This window comes from Mytilus edulis, chromosome 2 (assembly GCF_963676685.1).
Source record: "Mytilus edulis chromosome 2, xbMytEdul2.2, whole genome shotgun sequence".
Taxonomy (NCBI): domain Eukaryota; kingdom Metazoa; phylum Mollusca; class Bivalvia; order Mytilida; family Mytilidae; genus Mytilus; species Mytilus edulis.
The window spans coordinates 10,106,445-10,127,281 of NC_092345.1; the positions used below are offsets into that span (position 1 = coordinate 10,106,445).

Consider the following 20,837-nt stretch of genomic DNA (forward strand, 5'->3'; position numbering starts at 1 on the left):
GTCTCTTGGTCTTTAATTTTCTATGTTGTGTTTTGTGCACTATTGTTTGTCTCTTAGTCTTTAATTTTCTATGTTGTATTTTGTGCACTATTGTTTGTCTCTTAGTCTTTAATTTTCTATTTTGTGTTTTGTGCACTATTGTTTGTCTCTTAGTCTTTAATTTTCTATTTTTTGTTTTGTGCACTATTGTTTGTCTCTTAGTCTTTAATTTTATATGTTGTATTTTGTGCACTATTGTTTGTCTCTTGGTCTTTAATTTTCTATGTTGTGTTTTGTGCACTATTATTTGTCTCTTAGTCTTTAATTTTCTATTTTGTGTTTTGTGCACTATTGTTTGTCTCTTGGTCTTTAATTTTCTATTTTGTATTTTGTGCACTTTTTTTTGTCTCTTGGTCTTTAATTTTCTATTTTGTGTTTTGTGCACTTTTGATTGTTTCTTGGTCTTTAATTTTCTATGTTGTGTTTTGTGCACTATTGTTTGTCTCAAGGTCTTTAATTTTTAATTTTGTGTTTTGTGCACTATTGTTTGTCTCTTAGTCTTTAATTTTCTATGTTGTGTTTTGTGCACTATTGTTTGTCTCTTGGTCTTTAATTTTCTATGTTGTGTTTTGTGCACTATTGTTTGTCTCTTAGTCTTTAATTTTCTATTTTGTGTTTTGTGCACTATTGTTTGTCTCTTAGTCTTTAATTTTCTATTTTGTGTTTTGTGCACTGTTGTTTGTCTCTTAGTCTTTAATTTTCTATGTTGTGTTTTGTGCAGTATTGTTTGTCTCTTGGTCTTGAATTTTATATTTTTTGTTTTTTGCACTATTGTTTGTCTCATGGTCTTTAATTTTCTATTTTGTGTTTTGTGCACTATTGTTTGTCTCTTAGTCTTTAATTTTCTATTTTGTGTTTTGTGCACTATTGTTTGTCTCTTGGTCTTTAATTTTCTATGTTGTGTTTTGTGCACTATTGTTTGTCTCTTAGTCTTTAATTTTTAATTTTGTGTTTTGTGCACTATTGTTTGTCTCTTAGTCTTTAATTTTCTATTTTGTGTTTTGTGCACATTTTGTTTGTCTCTTGGTCTTTTTCGTTTTTTTGTGTTGTCTGTTTATCTTCGACTTATGAGTTTGAATGGTATATCTTGCATTTGTTTAACTATCAGAACACATCTATTTAAATAAAGGCAACAGTAGTATATCGGTGTTCAAAAGACATAATCGATTGAGAGAAAAGAAATCACGGGAAACACATCAACTATACCAGGAAAACAAAGGTATAACAGGAACACTAAAGAAAAAAAAAGAAACAGTGTAAAAATGAACGTATATATCAATCGATAGGCATTAGTTGAGTATACAACAGGCAGAAGATACAAAAAGGGACAATACAAATCTGTATTGTATAAAAAGTTATAATCTCATAGGGGGAAAAACGAGGGCGACGATACAGGAATATCAATGTGTACTTGTAAAATTCGTTAACTGAACGTTGAAATTTATCTTTTAAATATTATACAATTAGGACGTTCGGCAGGTTTTTTTATATCACAAATAAATTGAATCTAGAAATAATTTTCCAGAGGTCTGCAGGCCTCAAATGAAATGAAGGTACAATACATTTCTACAGATTTATTTTGCAGTTAAAAGATCTATAAGATTTTAAGAATCTAAAGATCTTATAACGGTATTTTTATTACGACACGATGTACGTTTAAAAGGACATTTTCGTTGATAGTTTTTTTTTTGTAATTTAAAAATTTCATTATGTTTGGCATTTAACATGTATATGTTTAAATATCCTGTTTCGGAGACGTTGAAAGGGGTAATTTTCTATCAGGATATAATAACCTAGTTAACGGTACAGGTTTATCTCTAATCAATCTGTGTTTTAACGAATGTAGTTGTGCATCTTATTATAGGTATGTACATATTTTATCACCATCTGTCAATTTGTTTGTCAAATGAGATATTTGACATTTGTTTTATGAAATGTGTAGAAAGAGTAGAATTTATTATATATTAATTATGTTTTTGTTAAATATTACATAAGAGATATTTTAACAGAATTAGATAACAGGGTTGAATTTATAAAAGGTTGAATTCATTTTGCACTAGGTGATGTTTTCATCTCACTGTTATTGACGTTTTAAAAAGATGCACTAAATTCATTGGATGTGGAATGTGTACTGGTTGATATTTTTGTCTAGATAAATGACTATTTTATCAATCGGTCGCTATAGACTTAGAACTTACTTTCAGTAACTGCAAAGGTACTTTGTGGAGTTTGTTTTATTTTTGTTTTATCTTTTATTTTTTGAGTGCTCTGTATTAATCTAATGTGTTAAGGCTTTTATATTTGATTTTTATAGTTTTTTTCTAATGTTGTACTGTTTCACCACTGTCCCAGGTTAGGTGGTGGTCTGGCGACGTCCAACACGTTTAACCCCACCACATTATGTATTTGAATGTCCCATGTCAGAAGTCTGTAGTTCAATGGTTGATGTTTGTCTCCTGTACATCGTAGTTTGTTGTTGTTGTTTTGTACATAACTCAGGCCGTTAATTTTCTAATTTGAATTGTTGTATATTTGTTCTTACGGGGCCTTTCTGTGGATTACTATGCGGTATGGTTTACTTATTGTTGAAGGCCTTACAGTGAGCTATAGTGTTTTACGTCTACGTCATTTAGTAATACGGTGCAGGATTGTCTCATTGGCAATTATACGTCATATTCTTTTTTCATATGAAAACAATGAAGACTATAATTTTGAAATTAATGCATTGATGAGTTCTAATCCTTCATTTGAGAATATTAAAAATAAGTTGCTTTAAAACTTTAAGTCTATGAAAGACACTACTATGACCAACCATAAAACATGGGGATCTTAAATAGGTAACTTCCACTTTATTTGAACCCTGGTACACAGGTGTCTCATTGGCAAATTTACAAGATATATTCATTTGAACAGAGCGTTACAAGGTATGAAAACTAAAATTAAAGCCATTCATGTTCCTCTAGAAACATCCATCCACTGAACAACTCCATTTGAAGTATTAGTTCTCGAATATATACTCCGGTTTAGATTTATTTACTGACATATCAGTGCTTTCATAGATTTAACCTGCTTGTGTCATTGTGGATCTATCGCTCAACATTTAATTTAATTTCAATTAATGACATAAGAAGATATGGTATTAATGCCAATGAGGCAACTCTCATTAAGAGACCATTGGCGTAGAATGTAAAGAAGTATAGGTCACCATACGGACTACAACATTGATCAAAAACATATACCACATAGCAAGCTACAATGTATAAAAGGACCCGGAATGTCAAATGTTAAACAAATGAAACGAGAAAACTAACGGCATGATGTATATATATAAACAAAACAATCAACGAAATATAAAGATGATATATACTACAGCCATTAAACTACATGACTCATGACTAGGGACAGGCGCATACAGTATGTTGCGGTGAAAAGTGCGTGCATGTGCGCTCATTCCTATCCTAAACCCTAAACAGAGACATTGTAACAACACAACAAAAGAAAAAACGATGACAACCAATGTAAAAGCGCTTCACCTTCAGACCGATACACGGGAATCAGTGCACATCCAACTTAATTCCAAATGGATATAGTGTAGTAAAGACATTTAATTGTTCATCTCTGTCTATCTCTCTTTCCAAAAATAAACTATGTTTTCAATGCACCCACTTTTTGTCTTATTATAATCTTTTGTTATACATTGTGATACAGTTTGTTTTTTTGAAAACACTATATACTATCTTGGATCAATACCTACAGATGATGTAATTTGATAACATGTATGACGTATTCATAAGAAAAACCTACCAATTTTCAGATAAGATCCGTCATAAATATTGTGTTACTTACTCTGCGGGTGTCAAATCAGTTGTGAATTTAAATTTTATAACACAAGACTAAGCATGTTCTGTCAGCTCATAAACTTTTAATTATTATAAAATGATGATGGTGTCTTAGGTATTTAATAACAATATTTTTAAAATTTTATTTTGATGTATATTAAACATAGAAATAGTTTTTGATATTTCAAACTCGTTTAATCATTTTGACTATAAAAACCAAGACGGATAAAGAACTGAAAGGGGTCGACAAACGGAGCGAGACATATATATATAGTGTCGAAAGGGTTAGTGACACATATCGTGTGATAAAATTAAAAATCTGAAAAATAGACATACCTATAAGCATCTAAAGGCTTATGATTTTTGAATATAGACCTTCGGATTTCTAATTTTAGAATTTATACCACTCTATAAAAAAGATATATACAGAAATGAAATTTAAAACCAGCCTTTAAAAAACTCGTAAGGCATTAAAATAACTAAATAAAATAGGAGAAATATTGCATTCCGGTAACATTTTCCTTTTACCTAAGTTATGTACTATGATATACTATCTCTAAAGACCCTGCATAGTTAGATTGAATAGTTGATATTATTTTCTTATTTGTAAAGTTTACTAACTTCATTATCATTTACAAAGTATGAACGAATTTCAATGTATCTAGGACGGATATGAAAAACATTAAATGTTAAATGACTTTTTAAGCGAAGTTCAAATAAATGTCGTGTGCTATATATATATCAGTGGATATATGATTCTAACAATATGCCTGTCATCACCATTTACATGATAAAGCGTGATTTTAGACGAATTTGGCTTTTCTACTTAGATCTCTTCTGGTTATATAGCTTCTAACACGTTATGGTATTTATACATCCTTGGCTTTCAAAATTATGGGTAGAGGCGTTCCTTATGAATGTAAATCAAGAAAAGGGCCAAATTTGTGGTACAACGTTATTTTCTAGCACCTGGTCAATAATGCTGATGGTAGACTGTTGGTTCACGGGTGAACTATCAGATCAGTAATCAGTGTGTCGGTATCGATGTACATGTTCACGGGTGAGTTATCAGATCAGTAATCAGTGTGTCGGTATCGATGTACATGTTCACGGGTGAACTATCAGATCAGTAATCAGTGTGTCGGTATCGATGTACATGTTCACGGGTGAACTATCAGATCAGTTATCAGTGTGTCGGTATCGATGTACATGTTCACGGGTGAACTATCAGATCAGTAATCAGTGTGTCGGTATCGATGTACATGTTCACGGGTGAACTATCAGATCAGTTATCAGTGTGTCGGTATCGATGTACATGTTCACGGCTGAACTATCAGATCAGTGACCAGTGTGTCGGTATCGATGTACATGAGCCTTAAAATTCTGCGATCTAAATTTTGACATTATCAACAAAATGAAAATAACTCTTTGTAGATATTTATGCGTCCGACATGATTTTCTGAATTTAACTTCACAATATCTTATTGTTATCCTGCGTCAGATTAACAGCTCATTATACTACAACGTAAGATACTTGTCTCAGTTTTCTTCTACGTCAGATTGCTATCTCATAATAGTACTACGTCAGTTAGATAGATATATTATTGTAATACTAACATCAGACAATTATATTATGTATGGTAATATATTTACTTCATGAGATGTCATGATACCGTCACAATCAGAGTCACTTTCAAAAGGTGGACTGCAGAATTTGAGGTTATAGGGCTTGACTCTAATATTATAGCTTTTCAGAGTTAACCCATGTAGATAATTGAAGACATTTTTTGGTGTAAAAAAATATATCATTTGTCTGATATTAAGCAAATGAAGCACCGCCATGTTCCCCTGAATATGCGCTTCACAGAATTAATCGATGTGCACAGATAATCGCAGACATTTTTTTCTGTCAACAAAATTATTTGTCCATTATAAGCCAGGTAAAGCACCGCCATGTCCCCCTGGGTATGTTCTTTTTTATTATGAAATTAATGAAAGACATCCATTGTCAGTGTTTACTTTATTTTATTTAGATTTAACTTAATGAAATGTGTTTTAGTTTGTCCACTTCATGTCTAAACACGAGTGTTTATCAAACAATTACACTTAGGTTATAAATGACATATGCTATCAAGAGAATATGTTATGTGAAAATCTATTACAGTAACGTTACAAAATGTTATTTTTACTTTAAATCAAAGGTTTGTCCCATAAAGACTTTCCAGTTGTTAATAAATTAAGCTATCTTCAACAGTTTTAGAAAACCGTTTCGTTAATAAAGACTTTCTTCTACGACGACGCCTTTTATATTAGAGTTACTAGCAATCCTATTTTTATTAGATTTTCTTTATTACGAAAGAGTTTATTTTCTTTTGCTTTTTACTACTTGCTCATTGTGCGCTTCTTTGATTTGGACGAGTTCCGAAAGTCTAGACTAGTAACACCAATGTTTTTATATATAAAAAAAAGTGTACCAAATAACCATATTAGATACAAAACGGATTGTAAGACAGAGAAAGGGTTGCATGTAAGACAAGATACATTAAATCAATTTAAATTATGTTGACAACAATTATGTAGAAAAGTTTACATGTACGAAGCTTATTACTATCATCAGCTACGCTGTGCACGGTATGGGTACCACTGAGCGTTATATCCAAGACGATATCAAGTCTGTTCTTGAACACTGAATATCATTGAAAAATACCACGTGTCATAAGCCGTTATGCAGGACATGATGTTGACCCTTTGAAAATTACACCCATTATCAATTTGTACTTTTATTTCAATTTGATTTAAAATATGTATTATATTTTAAATTGTCCACTTCAGGTCTACACGAGTGTTTATTAATCAAGTACATTTAACTATGAAATACTTAAGTCTATAGAAATATTCTACCATGCAAATATTTCATCTTGAAATCTATTAACGTGTAAGTAAATCGTAATAAAATTTAGACTTCTAATTTTTGTTCATTCAAAAATAAAGTATAATTGTTCTGCTGAGCATAAAAATTCGTCTCAAAAGTTTTGACCCTATGAACTTTCCAGTAGAATTGATCATTTAAATTTAACCGCTAATAAAAATGATATTTATTGTGGGGATGACGTTATATTTTAGCAACTGTTTATGCCTATTTTGATTCAACTGATATCAGTACGGTTGAAAGGTAAGCCATCTTGCTTTGTCTTCTTTCTTAATTATCTCTTATTTATACGACACGGTCTTGCAAAAACTTGTCAGATATGTTCTCATGGAAAATTTGAAAATTCAATGAAACATATCAAAATGTCTACATTTAAAATAGAAAGTACAAAAAAATAACCATTTAGAAATATACTTAATGAAACAACTCCAAAAGGAATTGGAGTAAAGCCTAAGCCTAAGACTGCTTGAGCTCACATTACAATATTACATGAGTATCGGTGACTACTCAAATCCCGAGTAGATCTTTATATAGAACGAGTGCGAGTGCAATATTTGACAAGTGAAAGTATTCGTTAATAGTCACTTTTATTGTTACGTTCTGTGAGAAATAGTGTAAAATATCATGTTTGACTTGTCATCTGATATGCATTGACCTCTGCTACAATGAATTTAAAAAGAGAAATAAATAAACGAATAAGAGATGCGAGGAATACCGTCAATGAAACAGCAAACCATCGACACAAATTAATAATTAATTGAAAGAAATCCAGACAACTATTATTCTTTACGTTTGTGTAATGGAGTGCAGATGCAACAAATAGTAACAATCCTATCTGGTTTATTAAGTTACCAACAGGGTGTGGAATCTTCAGTTAATACATAATCAAACATACGAAGCCTTTACTAGATAATTTGTGAAATTGTTTAGCTTTTAGTTTAACGTTAGAAGAGAACACAAATACGTCTTTGTCCACTCAAAGAATACATATATTTATGGTGTATAAATTATTTATCCACAAAATCCCTTTTGTATTGTTCTGATGTGTTACCATATTATTTAAATATTCTTTGTTTGTTTACTTCTTTAAAGGTTATGATTGAATATAATATTACCTACACAGAAGATGCAAATATTTATACATTCTAACATTATATGAACAATTTGTATGTTTAACATCACAATAGCGACACAATAAATGAATTAGTTGTAAATCCAGAAGCCTTGTTTACACAGTATAAGTCATTCCCCAAAGAAAACTTTATAAACTTTTTCGTGATTTCTAAAAGAACACTACATTGATTCACGAATGTACTTTTATGGAGATTCCGTTAAATATGCAGACATGTTCCGTTACATAGATGGTATCCCCTTATTGAATAATTCAAAGTTTGGTGAATTTTTTAAGTGCATCTTTTCCATCGATCTTGTAATAAATTATATCAAAGATACAGTTAAATATGCCGTAGATGTTGACTTTATATTATTATACTTCGTTGAGAACAAAACTTACGACGAAAAGAATTATTTCAGCTTTCCAATTGTGGACTTTCCATTTTTAGCAACATTGCAGCAGCAAACTGCATATATAGAGTAGATCTCTCAGCTGATATGACAATAAAGTGCATGACATGTTTTAATAATGATTCTCTCAAAAGAGGGTTGCAATTGCTGCTTACAAGAAAACTAACGATCCATGGGTCCCTACGGTTAAAATTGTAGCTTCTAACATTTCTGCGTATTTATACATCGCTGGCTTCAAATGATTAGGTTTCAGCGTACCTGATAGCGGGAAATTCGCAAATCCAAAATATCAAGCGTCTGACGCATGGAATGTCTAAAGCTTCTTTTTGGCGCGCTGATATGGAATATATTGTCAATATGTGACAGATGATAACGTTTAAATTACAATTTATAAAGCACACTATCCCGCCATTTTTTCACAGCTTGAGACATTATTAAATGAGACTTATCTCCGAGTTTGTACTAACCATGTGAAACACGACGGGTTTTTAATGTGGGGCAGGAAATAACTCTTGTGTGGCACCTGAGATCACCATTATTTTTTTATGGGATTCGTGTTGTTTATTTTCTAGTTTTATTTGTAGTGTTTTGTAGATTGTTATTGTAATTGCGTGTTTTTATTTATGTGTTTTGTATCATGTGTTGGTCTCTCTTTGCCTCAAGAGATTTGAATTTTTACTTTGGTATCTTCTCTTTTCGACTTAATATATAAGAATTAGCTAGAACATTTCACTTGGGCACACCTATCTACCCAAGTCTACAATTGATCGCTTTGATTTTAAAACTTAAGATAAAAAAAACTAGAATGTAACGGTGAATAGTTTATACTGTATTTGTTTGAATATTTGAATACTAGGAACCGTATTGGCAATCATGCTACATCTCCTTATTTTCAAATGTAGCGAGGGCAGACCACCCAATTATAGTTATTTTCGTTTCAATATTTTTCCACCTTTAAAATATGGTTAAAATATACCCTTACTCACGCATGCTAGAAACTCAAACAAAAAGAGGTAGAGCCAATTTGCCGGCGATTTGTTTCATTCGATTAGATAGGTAAATCATGCTTTAAATAGCCCGATAGATGTTAATTATAGTACATGAAAATACGTCACATCATTTATTTTCATACCTTGAACAGGTATTCCTACAAAGACAAGGCCAAGGCTATTGATTTTTTAATATTGATTTTATTTTATTATTAACATCCTTTATGCAAGGTGCCATACCACGTAACATGCCAAGGAGCCAAATAACATGGAACAAATTCAAATCTTGATTTTCTCATTCTAAATATCTGTATATATGTACTTTTCCTGGTCTTTTAAGGTTTTATCGCCTATAAGATAAGATGAGATACTACAAAATACACGGCTATAAATAAAGAATAAAACAGTAAAATCGAAACAGTTTAGTATATTATAAACTGTCTTTCAACCTTGAGTGTATACCAACGCGATAGAGAAAATTCTTTGTAAAAATATATTTTCAGCACTTATGACCAAAATAGCAAGTGTAAGCTATTACAATCACTTATAACCCGTTGTCATTGATAAGATATTCAGACCAGAATTGCCAAAGCAAAATTAGAAGAAAACAAATTGCCTTGATTAATTTTGTACGCAAAAAGAAACAGAAAAAAGCACGTTAAAAATATTAGAAAAATCATTTCTAACTGGAAGCTAACTTCACATGAATTCTTTTTCGGGTATGTTCTTATATTTTAGAATGCATATACATTGTCAGGTTTAGTAATTTTATTTTATTTTAATTTAAATAAAATATAGAGCAAAAAATATAATTTATCGATATTCGGTTAGCATTATTGGAATCGGACCAAATATTCGGTCTTAAAACGCCTATTAATAATAAAATTAAAAAAAGTCATCTGCCAATTAGAATAGGCCTTCAGAAATCTAATCATTAATCACTCTTTTCATTAAATAACTCATTTTATTTAATACGTTATGTTAAATTAACTATAATTATCAAATAAGTAAGCCATTTAAGTATAATGTCTTCCATATTAGGTTAAATGCTCCTGAGAGCATGTATACAATATTTATGTCATTTGAGTTATAAAGCTGAAGGTTAGCCTTTTTTAATTCAATTTGAAACGAACTTCCTTTGAAACCTAAACTAAAAGTGTAGACTATATTACTATTTCTTGAAGGGATTTTTTAAACGTTTGCTTATTTTGCACATTTCGTCAACAAAAAGAGGCACGTGCATGTCTTTTAATGAATGAATGAATTTTGTTTGACGCACTTGTTTATGTAATATTTGCAAATGTTCGTGTTTTATAAAACAAGAACATGTATAAGATTATACCCCAAATAAATAATTCGTTTGATTATAGTCATGTCTGACCTCTTTATTTGTTTTTTATAACTTTGTTCGTCAAATGTACAATAGGACGCTACTGTCGTGCAAACAGTTGAATGTTTACAACATCTTGACGAAACAGCACTGTAAACCAAAAAGACAGGAAATACAATAAAAAGAGGAGTTTCTTCTCGAACACTTTCTACAGAAAGTCGGTGGTTATCTCTGGGCACTCTGACTTTCTCCGCCAATAAAAAGCTGAACGCCACGAAATAAATCATTATTGTTAAAGTTGCTATAAACATCAATCAATCAAGCAAGCACTTTCAACAGGGAATAAAGTAATACATAACAGAGTTAAACACTTTCAACAGGGAATAGAGTAATACATAACAGAGTTAAACACTTTCAACAGGGAATAGAGTACTACATAACAGAATTAAACACTTTCAACAGGTAATAGAGTAATACATAACAGAATTAAACACTTCCAACAGGGAATAGAGTAATACGTAACAGAATTAAACACTTTCAACAGGGAATAGAGTAATACGTAACAGAATTAAACACTTTCAACAGGGAATGGAGTAATACGTAACAGAATTAAGCACTTTCAACAGGGAATAGAGTAATACGTAACAGAATTAAACACTTTCAACAGGGAATAGAGGAATACATAACATAATTAAACACTTTCAACAGGGAATAGAGTAATACATAACAGAATTAAACACTTTCAACAGGGAATAGAGTAATACATAACCGGATTAAGCACTTTCAACAGGGGATAGAGTAATACATAACAGAATTAAGCACTTTCAACAGGGAATAGAGTAATACATAACAGAATTAAACACTTTCAACAGGGAATAGAGTACTACATAACAGAATTAAACACTTTCAACAGGGAATAGAGTAATACATAACAGAATTAAACACTTTCAACAGGGAATAGAGTAATACATAACAGAATTTAACACTTTCAACAGGGAATAGAGTTATTCATAACAGAATTAAACACTTTCAACAGGGAATAGAGTAATACATAACAGAATTAAACACTTTCAACAGGGAATAGAATAATACATAACAGAATTAAACACTTTCAACAGGGAATAGAGTAATACATAACAGAATTTAACGCGAGTTATACACGGAATCACTAATTTTGTTCCCCTATCTCCAAATATACTACATGTATATGAGTAGGGGGAGACAGATTACGTTATGAGTGTACGATCTCTTCCATTTTTTTTGCTCTATTTAACTGATGAAAAATATAAAAGATGTTCTACTGATGTGTCACTCTACATGTTGTTTCATCCTCTGTTTGGGAATTCATCTTACTGGACACATTTTCATCAAATGGACTTCAGACGATTATTAGATTTGTTGATTTGTAGATGTTTAACGCTTCTTTCAGCACTATAGTGCTATTCCGTGGCGTTCAGTTTTTGTTTCAGGAGAAAACCAGACTGCAAGGAGAATACCACAGACATTCGAACCACCGATCAGTGTCTCATAAGTCATTTTTTGGCTGGATATTGATTGTTGTTTGTATGTATATGAATATTGTGTGAATGTCTTGTTTCAATCAATATGTGACACTATACTAAACAAATTTTATTCTTATTCTTGAAATGACGGTCTTTACGTGATTAAAAAAAACAAGCTATGAAAAGTAATGATCCAAATTTCATAACTCTTTTAGAGTGGCCCTTGTTTTTTTTTTATGTGAAATTGTAATATTATGTTAATGTTTTATAAGAGGTGAGACTCAAATAAAATATTTTCTTGTCTTGTCTTTGTCCAAATTTCATATAATTGTTAACCTTTAAATATATATATGGGACACATACATATAATACCTCATTAGTAGTATGTTGTGAAGACAGACTTTATAATTTAAACTTCTATTTTTATTCCAAATCAATAAGAAAACATTGTCTAAGTGAAGTTATATAAATGAAATCTGAAAATCGTTATTGATGTTTTTTAAACTAAATTAAAAGTCGTATCACGACACAGCATGAAATCCGTGCTGATTCGATACAGGTAAACAGTCTTTAACATAGCTTATTTTTCACTATTAAATCGTCATTTAACACATTTTATGGATATCTATCTTTCAGTCAAGAGTTAATTTATTGATCTTAGTAGTTTATCCGTCACACTTTTATATCTTTATTTTGTTGAACAAGATTTGAATGATGTTTCAAGAAGGTAGGGCATATTTAACATACTTTAATCATTTTTATTCTTTTTTTTAAATGTTGGTTAATATTAAAACAGCATATTAACACAATTCAGTTATCCTTTATTCAAAAAAAAAAGGTACACATTCGTGTTCTGTTTGCTTCATTATAAGTGTAAACATTTGTTTTCGTACCGTTATGATTCTGTTGATTGTCCATGTTAATATTCAAAGTATGTCCAAGTGATTTTAGAAAATGTTGAAAAGTGAGAATAGATATTAAGATTAACTCAGCTATGTTGAAGCGTAATTGCCTCTCGACTGAGAGATACAATGTGCTTCTGGTGTTCGCATCAGTTCTTCAATTAAATATTTGGGAGTTTCAAAAAAATCATTCGTTTTTGGTTTGACAAACATTTGGTGTGACAAAATCTTTTTTTCCCCATATGTCCTTCTTTATTTTTTATTACCAGTGACGAAATTCCGTATGAATTAACAGACTTTGGTTTATAGTAGCTGCCGATTTTGGTACTTTTATAAAAAAAATTGTGATTGTGAATTTGTATTGTAGTCTTGTCATGTTATGTTGTCATTTTAGTGTTATATTTAAGATAGCTATTAAACAGGGAGGTTGTCTTTCAACAAAACCAGGTTCAACCCACCATTTTTCTGAAAATGTCCTGTACCAAGTCAGAAAAATGGCTATTGTTATCTTCTAGTTTGTGTGTTGCATTTTAGTGTTTCTGTTGTGTCGTTCTACTGCTCTTATATTTGTTGTGTTTCCTCAGTTTTAGTTTGTAACATGGATTTGTTTTTTTCTCAATCGCTTTATGAATTTCGAACAGCGGTATACTACTGTTGCCTTTATTTAAGTTTATGAATTTAGATAACGCCTCAACACCGAGGGTCTCTCTAAAAAGTTTTTAATTATTACTTAAATCCATAGTATAACAGCTCCATTTATAAAATTTCAGGTTAAACCACATGTTTTGCTTAGATTCTTAAAAAATCACTAAAATTTTTGGGTCACATAACCGCAGATTTTCACTTATATGGAGTACATCTAGCAAAAATATTTATAATGCTTAATTGTACAAAACCAAGCAAAATTTAAAATTTTGAATAAAATGTTTTCAATATTGATATGTAGCAATACATAACATTTTATGTAAAAATGCAAAAATTGTTGAAGAAAATTCAGTTGTCAGATGGTTACAACCCCTTCAATATTCAAATTTCAGTTAAATGTGTTAACTCTTTGGACTTTCCGCTTTGAATTTTCCTCGGAGTTCAGAATCGTTGTGATTTTACTTTTTATGTCTGACTCTCCATCCAGTGAGTGAAACAAGCGGGAGGCAATTGGTTCTACCTCTTTGTCTTCAGCGTACGTAATGAGGTTAACCAATCAGCTCGTGTTGAGTTGTTTTTCGCATTTGAATTAGTAGCATTGTGTTTATATCCTCTGCATTCTCCGACATAACAGCATGATGCATTAGACACAATCTAATTCTATTTTGTATCTTTGAAAACATCTACGATACCAATTTTGCTGCTTCAGTATGACATTTCGAAAATTAGTGTATCTTCAATGGTGCTCTTAGACAAAGAATTAGGATACAAATGTTGAAGAGATGATAAAACTAAAATGGACCAAAAGTTAAAAAAAACCCTGTCAAGGAATCGGAGCTAAGAATAGAAAACATTTTAAGGTTAATAGTTATTCATTGCAATGGATGGGTAAAGACAACAAACGTTTGTTTATCAAAAAGTGTAATAAGTTTTATTTAAAAAGATTATAACTGCTAGTGAAGAAAGCTAGTACAAAACTGTGATGATATCCGTCCAAACTGTACGTGTTTCTAATAAAATATTCACCAGTTTAGCGGGTAACCAAAAGTTTGAAGAGATAAAATTTAGAGATTTCATTTTATTTAGATTAACGTGATTTTTTTTTCTATTGCTTTTTATAATTATTTTTTTTAGTTTTTATCATTTTAACGTTGTTTGTGTATGTGGTATTTCATACTTAAAAAAAGTTTAAAAAAAAAGTAAATTAATGCGTTTTAACGTGTTTTGTCATAAAGCATCATTAAAAATGTTTGCCTTCGATAAAATGGAAAAGGAAGTGCAAAACTATTAAAAATACCTCGTATAATAGGTTTAATAGCAAATGTCATTAACTGTATAGTGACTGATTATCATGAATATTCATACATGCATTTGGATTAACATACTTTAAAACAAATTAGTGAAATGGTCCGTGTGACAAAAACAGGTAATTGCCTTCTCCAAAAATGAATCTCATAATATCTGTCAATTAGGGCTTGATAAATAAGCATCAGCTTTCTAAAAAGCTAGTTTGATTTTGTCATTTTATTGTTAAACAAGTGACCAATCCTTTTGATCCAACGCACATGTATTTTGTGGTCACAAATACTTGTAAACCCTCTTCTAAAAATATCTATTATTAAGGAATTTCCCACTAAATTTGCACATTTTGCATATTTGATATAGTTGTTAAGCTTTTTCAAATCTTTATTGCACCGCCATGATGGTAAAAGGGAACTTCAATTTGTTTGTCGATTTCAATATGTTTGTAAATTAAGGATATGACAGTAACAAATCACAAACAAAGTAATTTTTTCTGTCATTGTACTCTTAGATCATTCTGGTATTGACAATATTGATAAAGATGTTACGTTGTTCCATGATGTTGGTTTATTTTAGTTTTTGTTAACTTTACGCTTTAGTTTATTGTATTCATATATTACACACGTTTAAATATGTGTCAATTATACGCAGACTTTCTCTATCATATACACTAGGTTATACAAGGGTAGTACCAAAATTTATTTCGTCTGACATTTGTTCTTCCATCAGCGGGAATGTAATTCCTAGTTCAGTGTCACCATGGCAACGATGTCTGTATTCATTGCCATAGAACACTTGGCCAACTAGACTAAATATAATTTAGCTTTCGTTATAGTCAAGTTATGGTTTACTGCGTCGTCTTTATCAAGGGATGTAACACAATACTTGATGCATTGTGGGATTTAGGTGGGATCCTTTACAAATCAGCTGTATTTTTTTTTTGTTGTTGTAAAGGATGATAATAATTACAATATTATTGCATGTAGATGTCTAAGTATGTGGTCACTTTTCGACAGATGTTCTCAATCGAATAAGAAATGCCAGGGTACTACATGTGCTTATATCATGTTTCAAATATTCCTTTGTGTAAAATTAAGCGCAGTAATGTAAAAAATTAACTACAAGAAAGCATTAATCGTAATACTATATCTTGCATAATGACGAAAACCATATGATGAAGTGTATGGCGCTGTGGTCATTTTGTTGTAAATTTTAATATGACGTGCTTCTTTCGCTTTGTGAATAAACCCATGCTCTAAATCCAATAAAATTTGTTTGCACATGCGTATATTGACTACTGCAGAATTATGAATTTTATCAAATGGGCATGCAAACAAAAAGGGAGGTTCATCTGACATAGAAATTACCTTAATTGTCCTAATCAGAATCGAAATAATTGATGCAAGCTATAATTTTTTGTAGTTTTAACATGGTTAGGCATTATATTTGTGTTAATTTAGCCCTCACTGTCGCTCGGGCAAAAATAATCACGAATATAATGCCTAACCATGTCAAAACTACAATAAAGTATAGCTTGCATCAATTATTTCTTAATTTGTTCATATAGATACGACTTATACCTTTGAGTTAATATACTATGATAAAAGTGATCGGTCGCCTACTTAAATTTGACGGAATAGAACAAAAGGACTATCCAGATAATATCTAAAGGATATAAATGAATCAAAGCCGATAAATTTAAACCTATATATATCATAGAATTTAAGAGTTGTCAAGAAAACAAAGGCTGAAAAGAAATAAAATATTAATATTTAAAGAACACGAGACAATCAAAGTATAAATATTTGAAGTTGAACAATATAATCATCCCCTTACTAACCATTATAACAATCCATATAATCGAAGCAAAGACCTTGTCATTTTATACTGTCCATACTAGGTAATTAAAGAACCAACCATTTACATTTAAGGGTTGCAAATATTGTCTAAACGGACCTTTTTACGTCATAAAAAGTGTATATATACATGTTGAATATTTTATCAGCCTGAAATGAGTAGGGGATATATTTTATATCAGATCAGTGAGCTCTTTAAAACGTCTTTGTATATAAATCATTCTTACCACAACTCGTCTAAAAAGTAGATAATATGTAAAATAATACATTGAATAAATTGAATTTTTATTTTTTGAATGTAAAGAAAGTGGTAGCTTTGAAATATTGTTAAACCCCACTTACATACAAAGAGAATCATTTATACATTCTCGCTATTATGTTTTACTGGTCAAGAAATTTTTAAAGAAATACATATATAATACTACTTCAATTGATTATGCTTGTGTTATCCAAATCAATAAAACCATTGATATTTTTCAATATTGAAGACGTACTAGCCTCGCGTTGGCAAAATCATACAAATTAATTATAATTAATAAATAATATTTGTAACCGATTCGAAACCTACATGTAAATCATTATTTCTTAAGCATATATTTTATCTGATATACAATGGTTATTTATTATGATAAAAAAAAGACTGAATAAACTTGACAGTTTCATTACAATAGTATACTAAAGGTGTATTGCAATAACACATTTTGTTTCACCGATGACGTAGATAATCTGAAGATTATTTGCACTAGTGTCTAAAATACCAATCCTTGCATTTAGTCTTTCTTTTCGAAAATATAATGTTGCTATTCCATATAGGCCTACTGTTATATCCATTTATCTTCTTTGTTTTATTTAGTTATCATACTGTAAAGGAAAACTGAATCATAGATGATAGAGAGAGATGGATGAAGGACGCTTAGGAATCGTTCGACGACAGGAAAACAGTCGCAGAAAATTCGTTTTCATGTTGAATGAAGTAATGAGATCACAGTGCAATGTTGTGGATGAATGCATTTCAAGAGAAAAATTTGAAATTGGAGTTAAATACGACAAATCGTTTGTACCAATAAGACGAGCGGTTGTAAAACAGCGAGTACTTCAACAATGTTTAAAAATGAAACGGGATCCTAAAATAATCAAAAACAGAAACTTAGGTGTTTATGGCGGGAAACCTTTATATACGTTTTCCCGTGACATTGATAAGTTTATCGCAGACATGCACCCGCGTTTAAGACGATTGAAGCAAGCTGAAAAAGCACTAACAGAAAGTATTGAAAAGGGTAAAATATTAGATCCAAAGAAAGTTCCTCTTAAGATAGAACAGTATTTTAAGAAAAACTGGAAAAACGACATCGAAGAGAAGGTGCAGAAACCAAAGCCTGCAGTAGTACAAGAAAGCAAAGACATATTCAAAAATACACGAAATATGTTGCCTCCTATTAGAGGAATAATAAATCCATACAGTAAAAGAATATGGAAAGATTATCCCGACGAAAATGACAATGATAGAACCAACGAATCATCGACACAATTGATAGAGGACGACCGTATCAAATCAAAAGAACACCAAATGCAAAGTGACTCGAAACATCAAGGTGCAATAAATACAAATCATCCTTCTGAACAAACAAACAACAAAACTGATGTACCAGAAAACAGTGTGTCACGTGAGAAAACGAAGGGGTTATTAATTTTGCCTCCAATACAACAAACAAAGCAGATGGTTCAACGGTGATGGTCATACTAATTTCACGGAATTTTATATTGTATTTCAAAATGATAAATGTCGGTGTGTGCATAAATATCAAAATTGCACACACATTTATGCAAACACTTAAATAAAAGTTATCTACTGTATAATCTACATTTATGTTTTCAAAACATTTATACTTGATTATTTCACTACCGAAAAAGTACCATAACAGCACAGATATTTGTTATTTTTCTAAATAAAAAATCTGTTAATAAATTTTGTAACTTTGTAATTGTTAATATGTTTGGTTTCATATTTTTTAAGACAATTAGTATATGTTATGCAAATGATCATGAGGTACTAGTATTTCTGTGTTATAAAACATTTCATTAATTATTATATAAAGTATTTTATAAGGAACAACGTAATTATAAAAAGAGTTAAAATTTTAAAATATTTTTTTTTAAATATAAAAAAAAAATCGAAGAAGATAAGGCGCATGCACGCGGACAAAGTTAGTGCGAGGTGGGTGGATAGTATAATAAGTTCCGTTATTTGGAAAATGTCACCTACAGCAATCAAGTAAATACATCTTCAAATAAGATGTAGTTCTTTTCACTATTCCCTTAACATGCGCTTTCCTGTTCATATTATTATTATAATTCGAATTGAACCATAATATTTTATTGTGTTGTTGCGAGAAATACCTCGTTAAGCACTACAGAAACAAATTTGTTTGTAAATTTTTAAAGTTAGCAAAATTAAGAACCTCAAATTTAGGAGAAAGATGTTGGAAAATGTAAATGGATAACAACCAGCACAAAGCCTCAATATAAGGAGGCAAAGGAAATTGCTTGAGTACAAATATGGCAAACTTATTTTACGCTCCTGTTTATTACACAACTGTAAACGTGTGCGTGTTTATTTTATTAACTTAAACGATTACTTTGCAATGTGCTGTAGAATTTTAGACTTACGAACCTTGTGCACCAGCCAGTGGAAAAGAATCATAAATGATAAACTGCATGATTAAATTTAAAAAGAATGTGAAACTGGAGTAAAACAGCATCGGAACTACTTTCCTTAAGAAGTCTGTAGTTTGATTAGATGCATGGCATAATTTCAACTCTAAAAAAACACAGTAGATAATGGTGGATTGTTTGTGTTAGATATTTTTGGTAAAGATACAGTTTTGATACAACTAGTCAATAAGAAAGCTGTCAAGAACACAAAGTTGTTACATAGACATATATATATACGACAAAAAACTAGTTATATCACAGACATCTATACGAAACTGTCAATGAGACATCAGTTAACAACAAAAAGTTATTAGATTGACATCTATACGACAACTAGTCAATGAGACGGCCGTCAACAACACAAAGCTGTTACACAGACATCTGTACGAAAACAGTTCAATGAAACAGAAGTCAACAACACAAAGTTATATTAACACATCCAATTTTACGACAACTTATCAGCGAGACAGCAGTCAACAACACAAAGTTAAAACACAGACATTTATACGATAACTAGTCAATGAGACAGCAGTTAACAAAACATAGTAATCACACATACATCTGAACGACAAAATATGTTGTATTAAACAATGTTAAAATATCGATACCATATTACACGCTACCTTACAATTTGATAAATAAATAGAATTTCTAACGGGGAAAATAGGAAACTATAACTGGAATTCACTTACAAGTTTGTGACTTAGAACAAACTAATTTACAAGAGTAAGAGTTAAACTTAAGTCTGGGTACTGGTCATGTACTCCCCCTTTTGAGTCCAGGGGATTTAAAAGAGGAACACAAATAGCGTTCATCAGAAAAGTTTATAAAAGCTGTTAACCTCATAATATCGGTATGAAAGACGTAAAGTATGCATATAGCATCGATTCAATTAATTCGGAAGCCTTTATCGTACTATGTTTATACAATTTAATTACAATTAACAAAACTAAAACCAAAATGAATGATACATAGATCAAATTCGAAATAGTGTATAAATAAGCATTTTTAGACCAGACAATTGTAACAATTACTTCAAAAACCTTTTAAGTTTTACATTGTTAATTTTTTGTAAATCTGTCAAATATATATATGGTAAAGAAAAATAACTCACAAATTGTAGATAACTATTGAAGAAAAATTGCATTGTTCCTAAGAATGGGTAAAATTTTAATTAACTTTTAACACGTAAGATAATGACAGATTCAAATACCTTTTTAGTATTGTGCGTCATAAAAGAAATCTTTCGATTTAACTTATATGCATGT

General features: G+C 30.6%; 1 protein-coding gene across 4 annotated transcripts; it reads left to right on the forward strand.

The window, feature by feature from the left end:
- Positions 1-1,781: 1,781 nt before the first annotated feature.
- LOC139511419 (uncharacterized) lies at positions 1,782-18,993 on the forward strand. 4 transcript variants are annotated; one of them, XM_071298131.1, is made up of 2 exons: positions 1,782-1,903; positions 17,711-18,993. In XM_071298131.1, the coding sequence occupies exon 2, from the start codon at positions 17,756-17,758 to the stop codon at positions 18,587-18,589; it is 834 nt and encodes a 277-aa protein (XP_071154232.1). In that variant the 5' UTR covers positions 1,782-1,903; positions 17,711-17,755; the 3' UTR covers positions 18,590-18,993. The 4 variants fall into 4 exon arrangements, with proteins under 4 accessions (XP_071154232.1, XP_071154234.1, XP_071154233.1 ...); XM_071298133.1 differs by lacking the exon at positions 1,782-1,903 and adding an exon at positions 6,945-7,050; XM_071298132.1 differs by lacking the exon at positions 1,782-1,903 and adding an exon at positions 12,671-12,711.
- Positions 18,994-20,837: the final 1,844 nt, after the last annotated feature.